The following is a 19,631-nucleotide window of genomic DNA, read 5'->3' on the forward strand; positions in this document are numbered from 1 at the left end:
TATAACATGATATTCTTCCCAGATTATCACACCTACATAAATAGCATCATTGGGGGAAAAAAAAACACACATTTTAAAATCAAGACTATCTTATTCCCTTTTGGCATCAAAATATTGAACTGCATTTTTTAATGCTGTGCATAAGGAAATGGTTTACCTTCCAGCATTTTCTGCAGACTGTTCCTCATGACATGGATGTTCTCTATCCCGATAAACTGAAACTTGATATTGGAATAATTGTCTTCATTCTCATAGCCTTTCCCTGCAGCACGATTTGCCATTGCATTAAGCTGCAGTGGTCAGCAAAACAGAACAGTCATCAATTACACTGATGAAACAATGATGAAACAACCAAAACATTTCATGGATACCCAATCAAAGCATTCAAAATGATGTGCGGAAACACAGTATGCTTATTTGAATCACTGCAACGTTGTACTGAACTACATAGCTTCAGGCACTCCTGCTGAGCTTGTATTCAACAGCATGAATTTGTCGTGTGGATCACATTTTCTTAGCTGGAAAGCAATCTATCTGGAGATGTCTCTTACAGTCCCCGTCAAAGATGCCAAACTGATTGTCGAATTCTGTGATGGAAGCAAGTAGTCCAATTTCATACTACATATAACCCGTAGGTTGGCAGAAGAATAACAGCAGAAACAGCTGTCAATATAAAGCTCTAAACATTATATTATTATGTCTTCTAGTATTACGTTGGTCAATAAACATGTTATCAAATAGGAATGGTTGCATCATTCTGATTTGCCCACAAGATCCCTCAGATGTCAAGTTAAACCTTGAAAAGGAATTACTAAATAAAATGAAGACAAGGAATGTAACCAAGTCTCCAGAGGCATTTCCTCCAGCCACCTTATTTAAATCTAGAGCTCTACTGGACTTTTTGATCACTTTCATTATTATAATTTTACATATGAGAAGTTGGAGTCTTCAAGGACAAACTAGGTTAAGTCATAGTGGTCTTTGATGAAATTTATTAAATCCAAACACTGTCCTAGCCCTGAATAGCTAAAATCAAAAAGGGGACAAGTCCAACTTTAGCTGGGAAATACATAGGTTTCTAGAACAGGAAAACATTCTTGCTATTTAATTAAGCAGGTCATCACATCCTGGAAAACAGTATTGACTGACCATTCTCCTCCTCTACCCACCAAGGACAGGAGGGCTATCCCTATGCCAGGAACTCACCGCCAGAAAAAATATCTGCTTTTAAGAGCACAATGCCACACAGTACTTTTCAAAAAGCTAAGTTACAAGAGCTAAGTTTAAAGTTAAAGACACATATCTTCTTTGACACAGTTCTCCTAAAAACCTGACGAAATTGAAAGTACCAGCACATAAAAATAGATGCCCAAGAATGTTTATTGCAATAAAGCTGAAAACCCATGGCTATCTCAATAGGGCAAAGATAGGATACATGATGGTTTATCATGCATGCCCTGGACTGTGAGCAGCGACCAAGGAGGAGGCCACAGATCACACAGCAGACAGACAGATGCTCCAAGGCTTACGATGGGGTTACGTCCCGATGAGCCCATCATAAGTTGAAAATACCCTAAGTCAAAAGTGCATGGCAAATGCAGCTGCGCCCGCTGCTGCTGCCCAGCATCACAAGGGAAGTACAGTTTCTTAATGTCTATTGCTTTTGCACCATTGTAAAAAGTCAGAAAGTCACCTAAGTGGAACCATTAAGTCAGGGATCCTCCGTGTACAGACTTGGCATTGGCTGATGAAAAGAGTAAGCTACAGAATAATACTCATACAACCATCCACTTCTTATAAAACCAACCTATACACATGTATTTAAGTTTATGCATGTTTATCAAGCAGAATAAAAATGTATAGAAAACGATACCAATTTGGCAGCAATTACATCAGAAAGACAGTGTGGCAGACAACAGGGGAATGCTATCAGTACTACTTTAGACGCCCCTGTAATCTTTCATTGATATGGAGAGCATATATGAAGTTTGTAATTTAAATAACAGAAATAAAGTGTATTAGATGTGAAAAAACAGCACAGGACAAGCCATTGCCATAGGGGCCCAGGCTGGCAGACATCTCACGTCTCAATAGCAGCCCTGCTCCATGACTTAGTTCATATGACATCAGCTGGGGCACATCTGCCCCTCAGGACACTGTTCCCAGTCTACAAAAGGGTCTTTCTCCCAGGCATGCTATGAGAACAAAGAGTTTGGCCTTAACCAAGAAAAAATATTAAAATAATGCATTTTAATACAACTTATGTTCATCACACTTTTAAAAGTATAAATATTTTATAGGGAAAAATTTTCTAAAATTACCTATAGACATCATTCTTCCAAAACTACTATGAAATATCGCTGCTTTGCATAATTATTTTTCAAAGATGTTGGTTTATCCTTTAAAACAAGCTTCAAAAATAGAATAGGATACTTGCAAGTATCCTTATGTACATGAACCTTACATTTATGCTGTACCTTGAATGATTCAAGTTAAGCCTATTCACCACATACCACAGAGATACTCTTTTTTAAAAAGCATAACAAAAAAAAAAAAAACCAGCTAGGCACAGTGGTTCATGCCTGTAATTCCAGCATGTTGGGAGGCAGAGGTGGGCACATCTCTCAAGCCCAGGAATTCAAGATCAGCCTTAGCAACATGGAAAAGCCCCATTTCTACAAAAAATGCAAAAATTAGTCAGATGTGGTGGCACGTGACTAGTCACAGCTATTTGAGAGGCTGAGGTGGGAGGATTGCTTGAGCCTGGGAGGTCAAGGCTACAGTGAACTGTGCTCATGCCACTGTACTCCAGTGTAGGTGACAAAGCAAGACCTCATGTTACTGACCATTCTCCTTCTCTACCCACAAAGGACAGGAGAGCTATCCCAGGCAGAGATACAAAAAAAAAAAGAGAGAGAGAGAGACTACAAAGTCTACAAAAGTTATCATAGAGTGTGGAATAATTTTTTTAAAATAAACAAAAATTAAAATATTATTTTAATCTATAATTAAGACGCCATGTACAGCTTATTAAATAGCTGATTATCTTTGATCCAGGAGAACTTATTGGTAGTCTTTAAAAGCAAGGGAGCAACACAACCTCCTGAACATCAATGTGCACTTCTCAAAATGAACAGAAGGTGGCAATATTTAATCTACCACCTAAAGTGTAATTGCTTAGGATTTCCACTTATTTTACAGGACCTATCACGATAATGTAGCAAAAGATGAACCCTCAAAGCAGGAGATACAGTTTTACAATTAATAAAAATTCAGTAAGTTATCCTGGACATTTTGCATGAATGTGTGTGTAGTAAGATAAAGTATCAAACAAATTGCTATTACTGCATCAAATATGGTCCTCTGTCCCTTTGACTGAGAACTCCATTTCACAATTAAAGAAAAGCTATTCATTTCAGGTCCTAAAAATTCTCAAGGAGATAAAGCAATAAAGGTAGCCACTTCAGTTTCAATTTATGTTTAAGAAACACGACAGATAGGTGAAAAGTAGGACTGGAAAAAGTACTGTTTCCTAACACAAGGTTCTTTTGCTATTTGATAATATCAGTGTCTTTGGGTGCAGAGAAGTTAATAAATGAAGCAAAGGCAACACTTCATGGACACCTACTGTGGCCAGGAGTCAAATGGAGTAAAATGAAGCTGTTCTTGCTGCCTTCAGCTTAGAACTGAGAATGGAAGGGAAAGCACATGCCCCAATGGTCACAGACGACATCCACCGGGACTGGGCAGGAGCTGGGTTAACCGTAGAGACAGTGACAGCGACAGGAGTTGGAATCTAAGGCAACTCCATCTGGCCCGGGGATCAGCGATAACGTTCTGTGAAAGAGAGAAAGCTGGAGCTGGACGTGAACATAATCTGGAAGGATGGAGACAGCAGGGAGGGCATTCTAGATGACCAATGAGCTAACCACTCCAGGTGAAGAAGAAGCCTCCTGTGTGGCAGCTATACCAACAGGGAAGGCTAGAAAGCACTCAGGGTCCACTACAACAGGCCCAGCCAAGGAACTGAGACTTCATCTGTAGCAGTGGATTTTCAGCAAGTCTAAGTGAAAAACTGGAGACTGATTTAGCGTCCACAACAGAGAAGACAGGAATAAGAAGTGAGCAGAGAGGGGTGGGCACTGCAAACCTCAGCACTGAATGAGAGGAGGGATGGAGAATGTAGGCTCCACGAAGGACTCTGTCCATCTCATTTATGGCCATATCCCTATCCTTCAAACCAGCACAGAACAGGCACTTAAGGAAGATTTACTGACCGGCTGAGCAACTGCATAAATGACTGGATAACATAATGAAGCCAGGGAAGAGCAGGCCAAGACTGTGAAGAAACAGCATCAGATTCTCACCCTAACCCTGAATCAAACATAGGAAAACTTAGTCCGTGTTCATCTGGATATCAGGTTAAAGTCAGCCTGGTCACTACCTTAGTCTTGGAGTCTGCCATTTCACAGCTGCATTTTACGCCTGAATAATGACAGTGCCTGAGCTGACACGGGTCGGAAATGACCATAAACGTTGATCTTGGCAGGGGGAGGATTGGGTCTTGCCCTAACACAGGTTGTCAAATGATGGTCCTTCTCTCTCCCATCTATATAACTGGTTAAAGGAAGAAACATAACTTGTGGTACAAACACAAAATTGTGAGTTGATTTGATTCCTTGCAACTATTCTCTACACTTGTGCTAGTCAAAATCCTCCCTTCTACCTGCTAAGGGCATCTTGGGCAGATTTGATAGCATCAGGTTTACATTCGGACAGAAAATCTCCATCTAGCCTAACTTAGAATTCCAGTTCCGTATAGTATGCAAAATTAGCTCTTCCCCCCATCACAGGCTATTTGGACTGGTGAGGGGTTTGCTCTGGCCCTCCCTCTCTCTCCTCTTTTTTTTTTAGGCCCTATCTGTATACTGGGAGGATGCATGCAGAGAAGGGATAAGAAAAGAGGTACATTTCTCTTTGCAAAGCTAGGCAAGGTTGCAATTCTCTCTTCAACAGCTGAATGAGTTGGTCACGACTTCCCTCTCTGGCATAGTGTCTGGCAAGTGCTGAATCTCCCAAGGTATAGATGCGGGTTTTTGGAGGTGGGGAGTACACATCTCACTGACATGGGAGAGCCATAAACATTATGTTCACCTTGGCTTAAGCCTATTCCAGTCCACTCAGCTTCCCTCACCAGCATACCCACCACAGTCATCTGCAGCTGAAGACACCCGGTGGCTGAGCCCTTTCAGGAAGGTTGAAGCAAGATGGCTCCTGCTCAGCTTCCTTCCTCAGGGTCCACGTGACCCATAGGAAATTTCTCCATCTTTGCCCTGCCAAAGGGAAGGGGGTGCAGATTGCTCCATGGCCACTGGGCACCGACCTCTTCCCAACTCTCTTCCACCTGGTTGCTGCTATGACGGCCATCAGCAAGTGTGAGACCCCAGATTCCCCTCTCTCAGGCACTCCTCATCTCTATCACTAATTTTCCTAGGTGACCCCTCCCAGGACTCAGCGAGTAGAAACCACCTACTCGCTAATTCCAGAGAAACAGAAAAACATTCCACGTGACATCCTGTTTCGCAACTGAAAACTCGCTGACCTGGTGAAATCAGGGGGCATAACCACAGTGCAGTCTCTGGAGAAGGAGCAAGGACAAAAGGCCGGGTGTCACGGAGGCAAGTGCTGCCTCGCCCTCGCCCTTGTCTTCATGCCTCAGCACCCCCTCCGCTAGCCCTGGCTGCCTCACAGGAGCTGGTGAAGGGTTCTCCGGCCTCACCAGCTGTGTGCTCAGAGGTGGTAACCCTGCAGAGCCTCCACATGGAAACGTGGCTCTGCTGGGTTTTGTCAACAGAAAAAAATACCATGGTCAAACACCTGGGTCAAACCCCAGAGTGGGCTCTAGGGTTACATAAGCCTGGATGTGAATCTGGGTTCTGCCCTCAACTGTGTGACCTTGGGCAAATTACTTAACCTCTTTTAAGTTCTAGCCCTTATCCGTGAAAAGAAAAAACCCTCTTAACTTGCAGGATTCTTAAAAGAACTAAATGAGAAAGTGCTTGACATTTTTACAAGCTCAGCAAAGTCCCAGAACAAATGAATGATAAAGTCATGAACAAGGTCGCAATAAAATGAGTTATCTCTCATTTGAGAATTCAACAAATACTGCATCAACACTTTCATATTTTCTTAATGCGCCAGCCCCTAGCACTAACATGTGCCCTGATGAGCATAATTTTGTTTTGAATCAACATTCAATACATGCTTGAAGACTTCACTGACTTTGTCTCCCAATTTTTTCTTTTTCTTTCGAAACAGGGTCTCCCTCTGTTGCCCAAGCTGGAGTGCAGTCATGCAGTCGAGGCTCAGTGCAGCCTCCAACGCCTGGGCTTAACCATCCTCCCACATCAGACTCCCAAGTAGCTGGGACTACAGGCTCGTGCCACCACACCCAGCTGATTTTTTCTATCTTTATGGGGGTCTCAGTATGTTGCTCAGGCTGGTGTCTCCCAAAATCTTAACGTCAACAAGCAATTCAGAGGCTTTCATCTGAACAGGTGGCTCTGGAAGTTCTTATGTGGGGCTAGCCTTGCTCAAAGGGCAGGAACGATCCAGGTCAGCTCCCAATCCTTTTTCTTTTTAATGAAACCTGTGAGCAAACCTGAGGAGTGCCTGATTGCCATGGTCTACACTTCCCAGAGCAAACTCAGTCTCCTGGCTACCAAGGAGGCCTAACACACTCTGGAACAAAAATCAACAAACACAATCTTTAGAAGAATGAAAGCTCTAAGCAAACAGTTTAAACCTCACGTGAAGTGTGCATGCATGGATAAATGAGAAGCAGGCACGGCTTGTACAAGACCCCTGTTTTCTTTAATGGATCAGCGTCAAACTCACCGCTGAGAGTAAACACACTTAGTGCTAAATATACACTTCAAATCAAATCCTTTGGATTAATTTATTTTAAATCTGGAATATGCCTGGCTCTCCAGCTGCCACATTTCCTAGAAGGTTTACACAACACAGTACATATCTGGATCACTGGTCCTAAAATTAGTAGGTGAATCTGTCTGGCTTTATTTAAATCTGAAAAAAAAACTGGATAGGAAGGCTTCCCAGTCTCTACTCAGTAAAGCCCCTGTCTTTTCTCTTCCTTTTCTTATCTTGTCTTCAGTGTATCTAAGCAGCTAATCATTAAATCATCTGTAACTATTAGGAAATTCAAAACAGCTCCACCTTGCAAACAAAGGGCATAAAGAAGAGGTGGCAAGGCAGTCACATTAGAAGGAAAGGTTTAAATGCAATGACCCAGAGAGAAAGGCACAAAGTGAAAGAGAAAAAGCCAGAGATTTTCTGACATGTTTCAGTGAAAATGAAGCGATTTTTTTCTCCAGTTTGAAACTTTTATCTGTGCATTGTGCTCTGAGAATTTAAAAGGAAGGGACCCTTGACCTATAATATAGTAGAATGTGAATGTGATCTAGCTGTAATATCGGTTTCATCACGGATCTCCATGACTGCTTTGCTCATCCGGCGTCCATGAGTAGTGACTCCATCCTCACTACTACACACACATCTCTCCCACTGTGTGCTTTGCTCCAAAGAGGACAGGATGGTTCTGAGGTGAGAACAGGATGGTTCTGAGGTGAGGGTAGGAGTAGGGCACTGATCTTACTCTAGGAAAACATCACATTACATTATCCTGGACACAAATCATAATATTTGGTGACATGAGGTTCAGAGAATCTGTGAAAATCACCAAAGCCTGAGTATCCACACAAAGGATTCAGTTCTCATGATTTCTCATATCACCAATGAGTATAGACCGTGTTTATAATTACCTCTTACCAACAGAGTACACTTTTAAATGACTTGAATTGTTGGTTCTATTTTATCCTTCCTTGTAATTTTTTTTTTATTTCGTTGTAATGTTTATTTCCTATGTTCTTTTTGTTAATACCTTCACTGACATATAATTCACATGTGACATCATTTACCCATTTAAAGCAAACGACTCAAGGGTGTTTGGTATAGCCACAGAATTGTGCAACCATCACCATGATCTTATTTTAGAACATTTCCATCACCCCAAAGAGAATCCGCTACCCACTAGCAGTCACTCATTTCCCTCCCTTCCCCCAGCCCTAGGCAACCATCAGTCTACTTTCAATGGTTATGAATTTGCCTATTTGGAACATTTCATGATTCCTTTGTGACAGACTTCTTCCACTAACACTTTCAAGGTTTGTCCATGCTGCAGTATGCATCCATAGTCCATTCCTTTTCATAGCTGGATAATATTCCATTGAATGGACTTGCCATATTTTATAAATCCATTCTCTGCTGACAAACATTTGGTTACTTATATTTTTGGCTATTACTGACAATGAACAAATATTCACATGCAACTTTTTATGTGGACATAAGTTTTCATTTCTCTTGGTTACATACCTAGGAAGGAAATGCTGAGTCATATGGCAACCCGATGTTTAACTAAATTTAAGGTCCTCATGGTTTTATACCTTTTCCATATTGAAAAAAAAATTTCAAATTCTAACTTAGGAAGTGAAAAGTTTCTTAAAATGAACTTCTTGCCCCACAGGAAAACCACTGTAAACTGTGTGGTATACATTCCCCCAATTTTTTTTTTTAATGGGATTGCATTCAACATAATTTCTCTATCCTACTCTTGTTGCTTAACAGGACATCCTGGACTCCTCAGCTTACCATACAAGGAGACAGAATTGCATGTTCATCTTTCTCCTCAGTCACGGGTCCAGGCACATTTTCATTATTGGCATGAAAAGTGTGATGCCAAATATGCTGACTAAGGGATGTTCCATTCTGTCATCTCATTCTGTCCACTATAGTCAAAGCACTTGTAGGTGATTCTGTGTCCATCCCTCTGGGGACTCCACTTGTTGATGAGTTTTAAAAGAATTGGGTCTAAGGAGAAAAACTGGAAATTGTATTGAACTTAACACTAATTCTCCTTAAAAAAAAAAGTAAGGCTGAGTGGAAGATAAGTATAAGATCAACGTGACTCATCCCTTGATGTCTAGATTTATTATTTCTTATAGTTAGCTTAAATTAGAAAATTAATGTATTAATACATATGTAATTGTAAAATAATGATTTTCTAACAATAAACAAGTAGAAAGCCCTCTATCTCCCCAAATCTTACTCCCTTCTCCAGGGAATTAACAGTTCCATGTTTATCCTTTCTGATCTTTTTCTATACATTTTTACATACCTACAACTCTTTTTTAAAATACAGGTTTTTTTTTTAATTTACATATTTTATACATCTTTCCAAGTCACAGGTATAGATTACTGCAAGTTGAATTTGAAAAATAATATGAGTACCTTGCAACAATTGAACTGCTGGAGCTCCAGACTGAATTTTCTTGTCAGAGCAGAAAGAGTTGTTTTAGAAATAAACCCAGTACTAATTTGGTTATACTTAGGAGCATAATCTCCAAAAGGAAGCCACATTCATTTGGGTGCCCCTGTGTGCCCAGCACAATGCTAGGGGCAGGGGAAATAGAAAATGTACTTGCATAGTCAGAGGCTTCAGAAGCACTGGACCTCCAGGAAGCAGTCAGCAGGGTGCCCAGATACTGACTATGCCAAGAGGTACCACCCCTTTGCAGATGAAGCAACCTGCACAAGACATAGCAGTTGGCTAGCCTTTGCCTTGCCTCCAGTTTCACAACTCAGGTGCAAAGACATGCATCGCAATGGTGACACTTACTTTAGGCCGGGTGTCAACAACATAAACGAAGTCACTTCCTGGATTGGCTTTCCTAATGGCCTGGAGCATCTGCTCGTCCTCTAGGCAGCGGGCACTGAAGCCAGACAGGGGCTGGCTGCTCCGGCAGATGGAGGCCTGAGGGGAGAGGTCACAGCAACACAGCACTGTCAGGTAACTGTACCCATGAGAGACACTCTCCTTGTGTCTCCAGAACAAAGAGCCCTTGGCTCATTGATAGTTCACCTCCGCTTACGAAACCATGATACAGCTTTCTGGAAATCAAGACTTGTTTATTTTTAATTCAAGTCAAAGAAACCACTAATGGGCAAATGACACAAAAAGCCTCTCAGTGCAAAATATTAGGAATGTGTAGAGATGTTTAGATAGGATCTAAGGTATGAAATTTAAAACCATTTAAATAACCAACTTTCCTTTTCACTGGTATTATTTCATTTTCCTGATGAAAGAAGAAATACAAAATAATTAACTGTTCTCAAATGTACAGGATACTATTAATGGCAAGATTAGTAAAATACAAATTTTTTTTTAAATGCTTTCCAACCTTTTTTTCCCCTTTACTAGCCTATCTAGAAACTTCACAAATACCAAAAACCCATTCTGATTCTAAACGGGAAACTTTCATGGTAACAAAAGGCCAGGCTGCTGCTAGGTTTCATACCTAAGGACAGCAGGCATATACCCATGCTGACTTAAGTCTGTTTAGAACAAGGGGGATTTTTTTTGGAATCAATCTGCATTCTCTGCTGCAAGCCCCCTACCCTGCAATTCTGGCAGAGTATACGGCACTGTCAAGTGAACATCAAGAAGAACATAAACATTTCCCTGAGTTATGAATACGAGGTACAGACCTAACCTTGCAACTACACAACTTAGGCTTTTGTGGCAAAGTACTTTTATGGTAGGTTTTAACATTTAAATTAAACATAAAACACCCAGTAAAATGCATGAATAACTCAAAGCATCTACACTGAGACTGTAAGTCCACAGTGTGAAAGAATGAAGGCAGGGATAGAAACCCTCCATGCAGGATAATAGGGAGGGGAAACTTTCACTGAAAATAGTCCTGTCATACCACAGCCTGTTCAGGATGCTGGCATTGCAGGGTTCTGTCTATTAAGGGGCACCCCAAATCTTAGTCCAATCACAGCTTGATTGTCTTTAAAGCCCAAGCCAGGAAAACTTAACATGGGTTTGGATTACTCAAAAGGGCTTGGGTGCTCCTTGTTGGAGAAGGTGGGGACACTTCTCACTAGCACTGAAGCTGGAGAACCACAGAATGGCTGGACATATGATAGGGCCATTGTCTGAGGGCGCCAGTACCATTCTGCAGAGACAGACAATCACTGAGGGGGTTAAAGGAAGCCTGAGACCAACAGCCAGGCTCAGAATTCAGGGGGGCAAGGTGTGGGAGTGGGAAGCAAAGGGCAGCAGAGTCACTCCAGGGTGGCTCCTTCCTGACTGGTGGGGAGGAGAAAAAGATCACAAGGGTATGAATATGGAAGAGAGGATGGCAAGCAATGGCAAGGCCACCAGCAAGAGGAAGTGATGGCAGGGATCCAGAGGAGAGCAAAGGCAAGCTACATCCAGCGTCCAGAAAGCAAATGACAGATGGATTTCGTGGCGGTCCTGTTTCCTTTGATCTTTAATGGGTAAGGGTCTGCCACCTGCTGAGAGGGAATTCTGCCTGGAGAGAGAATAACTCTGAGCTGGCTTTAGATGATACTTTATCTGGGATAAAGAAATATTAGTTGGCCGGGTGCAGTGGCTCATGCCTGTAATCCTAGCACTTTGAGAGGCCGAGGCGGGTAGATCACCTGAGGTCAGCAGTTTGAGACCAGTCTGGCCAACATGGTGAAACCCGTCTCTACTAAAAATACAAAAATTAGTCAGGCATGGTGGTGCACACCTGTAATCCCAGCTACTTGGGAGGCTGAGGCAGAAGAATTGCTTGAACCTGAGAGGCAGAGTTTGCAGTGAGCCAAGATGGCCCCACTGCGCTCCAGCCTGGGTAACAATGAAATTGTGTCTCAAAAAAAAAAAAAAAAGAAAAGAAAAAGAAACATTAGTTAAGAACAGCTGCCACCAGGCAATCTTAGATTCCATCAGAAGGGTTAGATGGGGATCGGAATGTATTTAAATGGTGAGAATTTGAGAACATACACACCAAAACTCACTAAAGTAGAGAGAAACCAATTACAAAATGAAGCAATTTAGGGACAACAACTATTTCAAATTACCTTCTGGTTTAGGACAGCTAGTCAGAACTGTTATACTATGGAATGTGGTTGATAAAACACACATATTAAACAGACTACATTTTTGGTATTCTGTAGTTAGATTTTCTTAATAATCTAAAGATGTGCTCTAAATGGAATTTATCATGGACTCAGCATTTGCTAACGTGGTTTTCAATTTTGTGCAGAAGAGTAAGTTGTCTTAGTGCTTTTGTGTACCTTATACACACTCTAGGTAGATTATCCAAAGAGTACTAGTATTACTTGGCAGCATTTCTTACTGATGTCAGAGCATAGATTAAAAGCTCTTCACTTGTAAACCATAAAGGATAGCGCTCATTTACAATGCTACTAATAATTAGCTTACTACTGTCATCTTACTACTGTGTTTTTGAGTGTTTATATGACGGACACTATTATAAGAACTTTGCATATTTTTTATTTAATTAGCCTAATTATCATATACAATAGACGTATTCTTTGCTCCACTTTATACATGAAGTGACCAAGGCACAGAGAGGTTAAGGAACACACTCAAGATCACACAGTAAATGGGGAAGCCTAGATTTGAATCCAGACAGAGTATTTCCTGATCCTGAATTCTTACAAAGTGATGTAAGCCCTGATGGGAGGATATAGGTCAGGCAACACAAAACAGCATTAAGATGCAGCATAAACCCGGGTGCAGTGGCTCATGCCTATAATCCCAGCACTTTGGGAGGCCAAGGCAGGTGAATCACCTGCGGTCAGCAGTTGCAGTTCGAGATCAGCCTGGCCAACATGGTGAAACTTGTCTCTACTAAAAATACAAAAATTAGCCAGCATAGTGATGCACGCCTGTAATCCCAGCTTCTTGGGAGGCTGAGGCAGGAGAATCACTTGAACCTGGGAGGTTGAGGCTGCAGTGAGCTGAGATCATGCCACTTCACTACAGCCTGGGTGACAGAGCAAGACTCCATCTCAAAAACAAAAAAAGAGATGCAGCCTAATAAAAGACCTGGCTGTCAGTCCCAGCTGTGCTCTCGGTCAGTGTATGATCTTGGGTACTTTATGTATCTTCTCTGATCCCCAGTTTTCTCATGTATAAAATGGGTAAAATATTAAAACTACAGGGTGTAATAAGGGCATAACACTGTAACACTTCTGGCACTGTGTCTAACACACAGGAATTAATACAAGTATTAAATTATAAAAACAGAGCATGAAGGTATTTTTTTAAGGAAATTTGCCTCACTGGAAATCTTCCAGAGTTTTGTTTTCTAGAAACGTGTACTGTTAATTTGGGAGACCATGCAGTGCACCATGTAAAGCAAAACTAAAAAAAAAAAAACCTAACATAGTAAAGAATAAAGGGTGTAGCAATTCTAAGACCTCTCATAGAAAGGTACACAGAATTCTGAACATACATGACACTCAGCCTCTCTAACCATGATCTATAAAGCTGTTAATCGCTGGATATTCAAAGGGAGCCCACATGGCTCTACATATCCTGTGTGTGTAAGGCGTAAAGTTAATACTATGTGTTGCCTCGACATTTGGTAAAACTGAGAGGGCCTCAAATGGCCTCAAGTTCCCTGCCATACTCTGCTCCTGTGGATAAGGTTCCCGAGTGAAACAATTCTCCTTATCCAGCAGAGCAGGTGCAGCTCCTGCCCATCCCTTGGTAGCAGGTTTCAATTCCCTACCAGCCCATGGAATTATGCTAGCAAGCTAATCACATCCTCCTGCAGAAGCCAAGGCTGACCCCACGCTCCTGATATTATACAGCCTGCCTCCCGCAGCCCCTGGCTGGCACTCTGCTCCTCAGTGCAACCTCAGGTGCCCCTTCGTGGGCTGTGGTGTCCTCCTCCCCCTGGCAGTGAGTGTATGTGATCAGTAAAATGGCTGTTGATCTCACATGTCCAGCGTCAAGTGTTGTGTGTCTGGCTGTCCCTGTAACCTATACAGCAGGAATCCTTCCCTCACCACAGGGGTGAAAGGATGTGATTATATCCATTAAAAGTAATGGCAAAAACCACAATGACTTTTGTACCAATCTAACACATGCGTGGTAACAGCTGATCCAAAGGGAAAGATGTACCCTCAGCAGGGGCCTTTATATCAAACAGAACTTCAGGTTCATAAAAATCAGATGCATTTCAAGCTTCTCCTAATCTAATCACCAATTCCCAGCACCCAACATAAGCCAAGTCATGTCACCACCAAAATCAGAAGTGTCTCTGTGGTAACATACGTGGGAAACAATATTTTGACTATAAAATGCAATATCTTTACTCATAAGCATAAGTTATTTTTGGGTAGGAATACATACTCTTAAGCCTAAAATGTCTCAAATAACCAAAGAGAAGAAAGAAAGATTAGCAAATGGATGGAAAGTATACCTGTTTACTTTTTCTGGAAGACTGCCTGTTTTCTATGCAGCCATTGATGAGCAATGACAGCACAGATAACCACTCTGCTATTTCAGTGTCTTCCATTTAACCACAGAAATCCACCTTTGGTAATCCCTTTAGGAAAAGCCCTAGTCAAATCAGAAGCATTTATATAATTAACCTTGATATTAAAATGTAAACATTGTAATAAAACACAAATTTGATCGTTATTCTACCTGTAAAATAGATTTTAGTTCATGGGGTTGGGAGAGTGGGCGGGCAAGTCTGTGTTCATTCAGGACTTCCCTGGGGTAACCCGATAGCACAGCAATGCTTTGAAACACATCTCTGTTCTGTACCTTGGAAGAGCTAGAACTTCAAGTCATTTCTGCTTTAAAATTTTAAATATGGGAAATCAATTATCTTAAACTCTAACTATGCTACGTGAGTCCATTTTCAGGCCTAGAGGTCCAGTAAAGAATAGCACTTGGGGAAGCAGGAGTGGAGCCACGTGGATCTGAGGTCAGCCAGGGAAGAAGCTGTCTCTGAGGTGTAATTGCTAAAAATTTTCTCCTTTCTGAGACAATACACGTTTAATCCTTATATTACTCACACTGACAAAAGTAAAAGGTCCTTTGTCTCAAGAATATAAAAAAGGGCTGCTAGGCACGCTGTGCATACTTTTTAAATATTCTACAGACAACAATGAAACACCTCTGAAACATCAATAAAAGATCCTTTTTCCCTCTCCTGGATTTGTCTTCTCTCTTACTTCTTTAATCAATGGATTCTACAATAATGTGCATGTTACCAGCACCCTAAATTCAAGTACAATACCATAAAATTTCATATCCCTATTTATTCTATCTTTAATAGCAACAACAAAGAGGCCAGACACGGTGGCTCATGTTTGTAATCTCAGCCCTTTGGGAGGACGAGGAAGGTGGATCACTTGAACACAGGAGCTCGAGACCAGCCTGGGCAACATGGCTTTCCTCATCTCTACAAAAAATGCAAAACATTTAGCCAGACGGAGTGGCACGCACGTGGTCCCAGTGACTCGGGAGGCTAAGGTGGGACGGTCACTTGAACCTGGGAGGTCAAGGCTGTAGTAAGCCAAGACTGTGCCACTGCACTCCAGCCTGGAGGACAGAGTGAGACCTTAATAATAATAAAATAAAATAATGAAACAAAATGAAATATAAAAAAGCCAGCTGAGGCAACTTAGCAAGACCAAGTCTCTACAAAAAAATTATCTTCTCTACAAAAAAAAATGTTTTTAGACTTAGCAGGTGTGGTAGTGTGTGCCCGTAGTCCCAACTCCTTGGGCAGATGAGACACGAGGATCCCTTGAGCTCAAGAGTTTGAAGTTACAGTGAGCTATGAAGCTATGATTATGACGCTGCACTCCAGCCTGGGTGACAAAGCGAGACCTTGTCTCAAAAAAAAAAAAAAAAAAAAAATCACATCTTCTTTTGCCTCTAACCAGTGCTCCAGTTCTGTGTAGGATGAAATATATTTGGAGTTAATAAAATACTTTAGACCCTAATTCAGGGCTAGCGAAAGAAAAAGATAAATGAATATAACTAAAAATAAGATAATTTATATCCTTCCAATTCACAGAAATTTCACCACTAAATGAATATTTTCCTTCAAAGTAGCAACAGAGAAGGCTACGTGCTCACTCTTATGAAGCCAGCATTGCTCAAGGTATTTTTGGAAGCATATAGAATCTGACTCAGACCCTGCTCTATCCCCCTGCTTATAGGTGCAGGCGTTTGCATACACTTCCACTCATACACTCCCCTCTCTGTTCATAGCCTCACTCAGTTTTGAATCCAAAACTATACTATCTAGCTTAAAAACTAAAGTTTCTCTCTCACCTGGCTAAAGCCAAATAACTTTTTATTTTTTTAAAGGTGGTTTTTGGCCAGGCGCAGTGGTTCACACCTGTAATCTAAGTACTTTGGGAGGCTGAGGTGGGCGGATCACGAGGTCAGGAGATCAAGACCATCCTGGCCAACATGATGAAACCCCGTCTCTACTAAAAATACAAAAAATTAGCTGGGCATGGTGGCGCACACCTGTAGTCCCAGCTACTTGGGAGGCTGAGGCAGGAGAATTGCTTGAACCTAGGAGGCGGAGACTGCAATGAGCAGAGATCGCACCACTGCACTCCAGCCTGGGCGACAGTGCAAGACTCTGTCTCAAGAAAGAAAAAAATGTGTGTGTTTTTTTTTTTTGCTATCTTTTAAAAGTGAGTGGCAAAGACCATTCTTGCTCATCCAAATCTGTGTTCCTATACTTCGCAGAAATGAAATTCAAGTTTTAGCTGTTTTAATGGCCACTCATAGGACTGTACTTTCATACCTGTCCTGCGAGGTTCTGATGAATGGGAGGTGTCATGTGGCAGTTTCTGGAAGCCTTTCTCAAAAAGCTGGGCACACACTATTAGCCCTCCATCACCTGCCACCTGGAGTGTGTGGGTGGTGACTGTACTGAATCGATCTCTTGCCCCAGGCAGGTGACGGCCAAACCCAGGGGGTGGCAGAGCAGAAAGGTGGAAGGAACTTCAGTACCTGAGGGCTAAGTGGGATGGACCCAGGCTACTAGGCCAGGACGGCCCACCCTGGGAATTTTATGCAAGAGAAAAAAATTACATCCTATTACAGCCATTATTACTTGGAGTCCTTATTATAGACAAAGCCAATTCTGGCTTTTATAAGTAATATTAAAAAAATAAAACCCATGTTCTCTATAATCAAAGATTTCTTATACTGAGGACACTCAAAAGAACACGTCATTTAAAAACAGATAATAAGGTCAGGTGGCTCACGCCTGCAATCCTAGCACTTTGGGAGGCCGAGGCAAGTGGATCACCTGAGGTCGGGAGTTCCAGACCAGCCTGGCCAACATGGTGAAACCTTGTCTCTACTAAAAATACAAAAAAAAAAAAAAAAAAAAAAAAAATAGCTGGGTGTGGTGGCAGGTGCCTGTAATCCCAGCTACTGGGGAGGCTGAGGCAGGAGAATTGCTTGAACCTGGGAGGCAGAGGTTGCAGTGAGCCCAGATTGCACCACTGTACTCCAGCCTGAGTTACAGAGTAAGACTCCGTATCAAAAAGAAAAAAAAAAAAAAAAAACCAGAAAATAGAAAGAATGGGCCATGGACCTCGGCAACTTTTCTAAAATAGGCATGCCACAGACCTCCAGCACTGAATAAGCACTGAGCCTCCCAAGGTGCCCACTTAGAAGAGGACAGTAACAGTATTCACTTGGATGATTATGCTTAGGAATTTTCTGAATTTATTGAGTTATTTTCTGAATCATTACTTTACTGTCAAATAAACATGGGAGGTCTGCATGAGATAAGGACTTTGCATAGTTATATCATGCATACCATGCACAGGAATATCCACATACCTTCTGAAGAATTCAAACACACACAAACACATAGTAGAAGGCAGCTAGAAAATGCCTGCTTATGATAAAACAAGAAAAGCAAAGCGTCAAACAAAAGCATGCCTTGAGACTTACGTGGTTATCTTTATAGTAGTAAGAAAGGACAGGAAATCGCCGTCTACTCCGGAATTTGGAACTCCCCACTATGATGTGTGCCGTGGCCGACTTGGGAACATACAGTTCAGTAGGATAAGAGTCACAAACCTGTCACCAGAAAATACAAAGGGATTTTTTTTAGGCAATCTAGTAATGCCCTGCAAACTGCTGCCAGAAATTCCACTTGACCATGCTTACAGGCTGTATCCTTAAGTTCCCTTAATCATGTTACAAAGGAGGTTATTTCAAGGAAACCATAAGCCACTTCAGAGGAACAAAGTGCTGCTGATTCTATGTAATCATTCTGAAGGAACACAAGATACTCTTAGTGTCCTGTCCTTGTGCATTTTCCCTCTCTCCAAGGGCTCTTTGTGCCAGACCAGTAACAATGAAGGCTTCCTTCATCAAACAGAGACACACTGCAACTTTGCATCCTGGCTGAGAAAACTTGAGCTGCCAGGGTTTGGTGGAAAGATAGAACGACCCTAAGAGACAGTTTTCCTAAAACATATGCACGCTGCTTAAGCCAGCAGGTTACCTCTGTGGCTCTGACATGCCCTGTGTGCATTCCTGATCCCGAGCCATTGCACAAGCTGATGCCTCCCCAGACACTCCAGCCCTCCACCGTCCAAATCCTATCTATTCTTCAAGGGTCAATCCAAGTTCCACCTCCTTCTGGAAGCCTCTTCCTTGACCTTCCAGCCCACGCAGATTTCCAGATCTGATTTCCTAATTTGCCACACATTACCACACAATATAGCAGCTTGATTTTTGTTTCTTATGTGTTGATTTTGTAACTGGTAAGAATCTATATACTCTTTGTATGCATCCCTTACGGTGATTACCACAGTGGAATGGTGCCTTGGAAGGATCTTGCAATTCAGAAACAGAAATCAGCAGTTTAGAACCTGGCTCTAATTGAGCAACTTCATGACCCTGGGGAAGCCAGACTACATTGTGCACTGTGGTTTGCTAATCTCTAGAAGTGATACTGCAGCAACAATATCTCGTGGGGTTGACAGATGGATCAAATCTGGTAACAGCCATGGCAAAGCACTGCATAAACCACTAAATCCAAAACAAATGTTACTGGTAACAACAGTGATGATTGCTGTTGCTCAACACATTTTGCTTTCACATCAGTCCATCAATCTTTTCACAACGTGAAGATCGCCCACATGGCAGTTTCCTGAGATTTGTCAAGCACCTGTTTACTTCCTGGATGTCAAACATCTTCCTAGGCATATCAAGGGAGTCCTCAAGTAGGTGCAACAATAGGAGTGGATTAGTCCATTTTCATATTGTTATGAAGAAATACCTGAGACTGGGTAATTCATAAAGAAAAAGGTTGAATGGACTCACAGTTCCACATGGCTGGGAGGCCTCACAAGCATGGCAGAAGGCAAAGGAGGAGCAGAGGCACGTCTTACACAGCAGCAGGCAAAAGAGCATGTGCAGGGGAACTGCCCTTTATAAAGCCATCAGATCTCGTAAGACGTATTCACTTTTATAAGAACAGCATGGGAAAACCCCAACCCCATGATCCAATTACCTCCCACTGGGTCCCTCCCATGACATGTGGGGATTATGGGAGCTATGATTCAATATGAGATTTGGGTGAGGACACAGCCACCCATATCAAGGGGAAATACTTTATCTGCAGGTCCTGTGTCCATCTCCAACCACCCTTATC

At 41.9% G+C, this 19,631-nt stretch overlaps 1 protein-coding gene across 1 annotated transcript in view; it reads right to left on the reverse strand.

Annotated features, from left to right (window-relative positions):
- Nucleotides 1-19,631, reverse strand: part of MTMR7 (myotubularin related protein 7) — a 113,798-nt gene that overhangs the window by 31,709 nt on the left and 62,458 nt on the right. Inside the window, exons 5-7 of the mRNA XM_012435228.3 lie at nt 17,918-18,046; nt 9,755-9,889; nt 158-290 (exon numbers count right to left, since the gene is read on the reverse strand). Coding sequence (XP_012290651.1) covers nt 158-290; nt 9,755-9,889; nt 17,918-18,046 — 397 coding nt within the window. The remainder of the gene's footprint in view (nt 1-157; nt 291-9,754; nt 9,890-17,917; nt 18,047-19,631) is intronic.

This window comes from Aotus nancymaae, unplaced genomic scaffold, assembly GCF_030222135.1.
Source record: "Aotus nancymaae isolate 86718 unplaced genomic scaffold, 86718_ANA_hifiasm-v0.15.2.pri h1tg000079l, whole genome shotgun sequence".
In the NCBI taxonomy this organism is placed as follows: Eukaryota; Metazoa; Chordata; class Mammalia; order Primates; family Aotidae; genus Aotus; species Aotus nancymaae.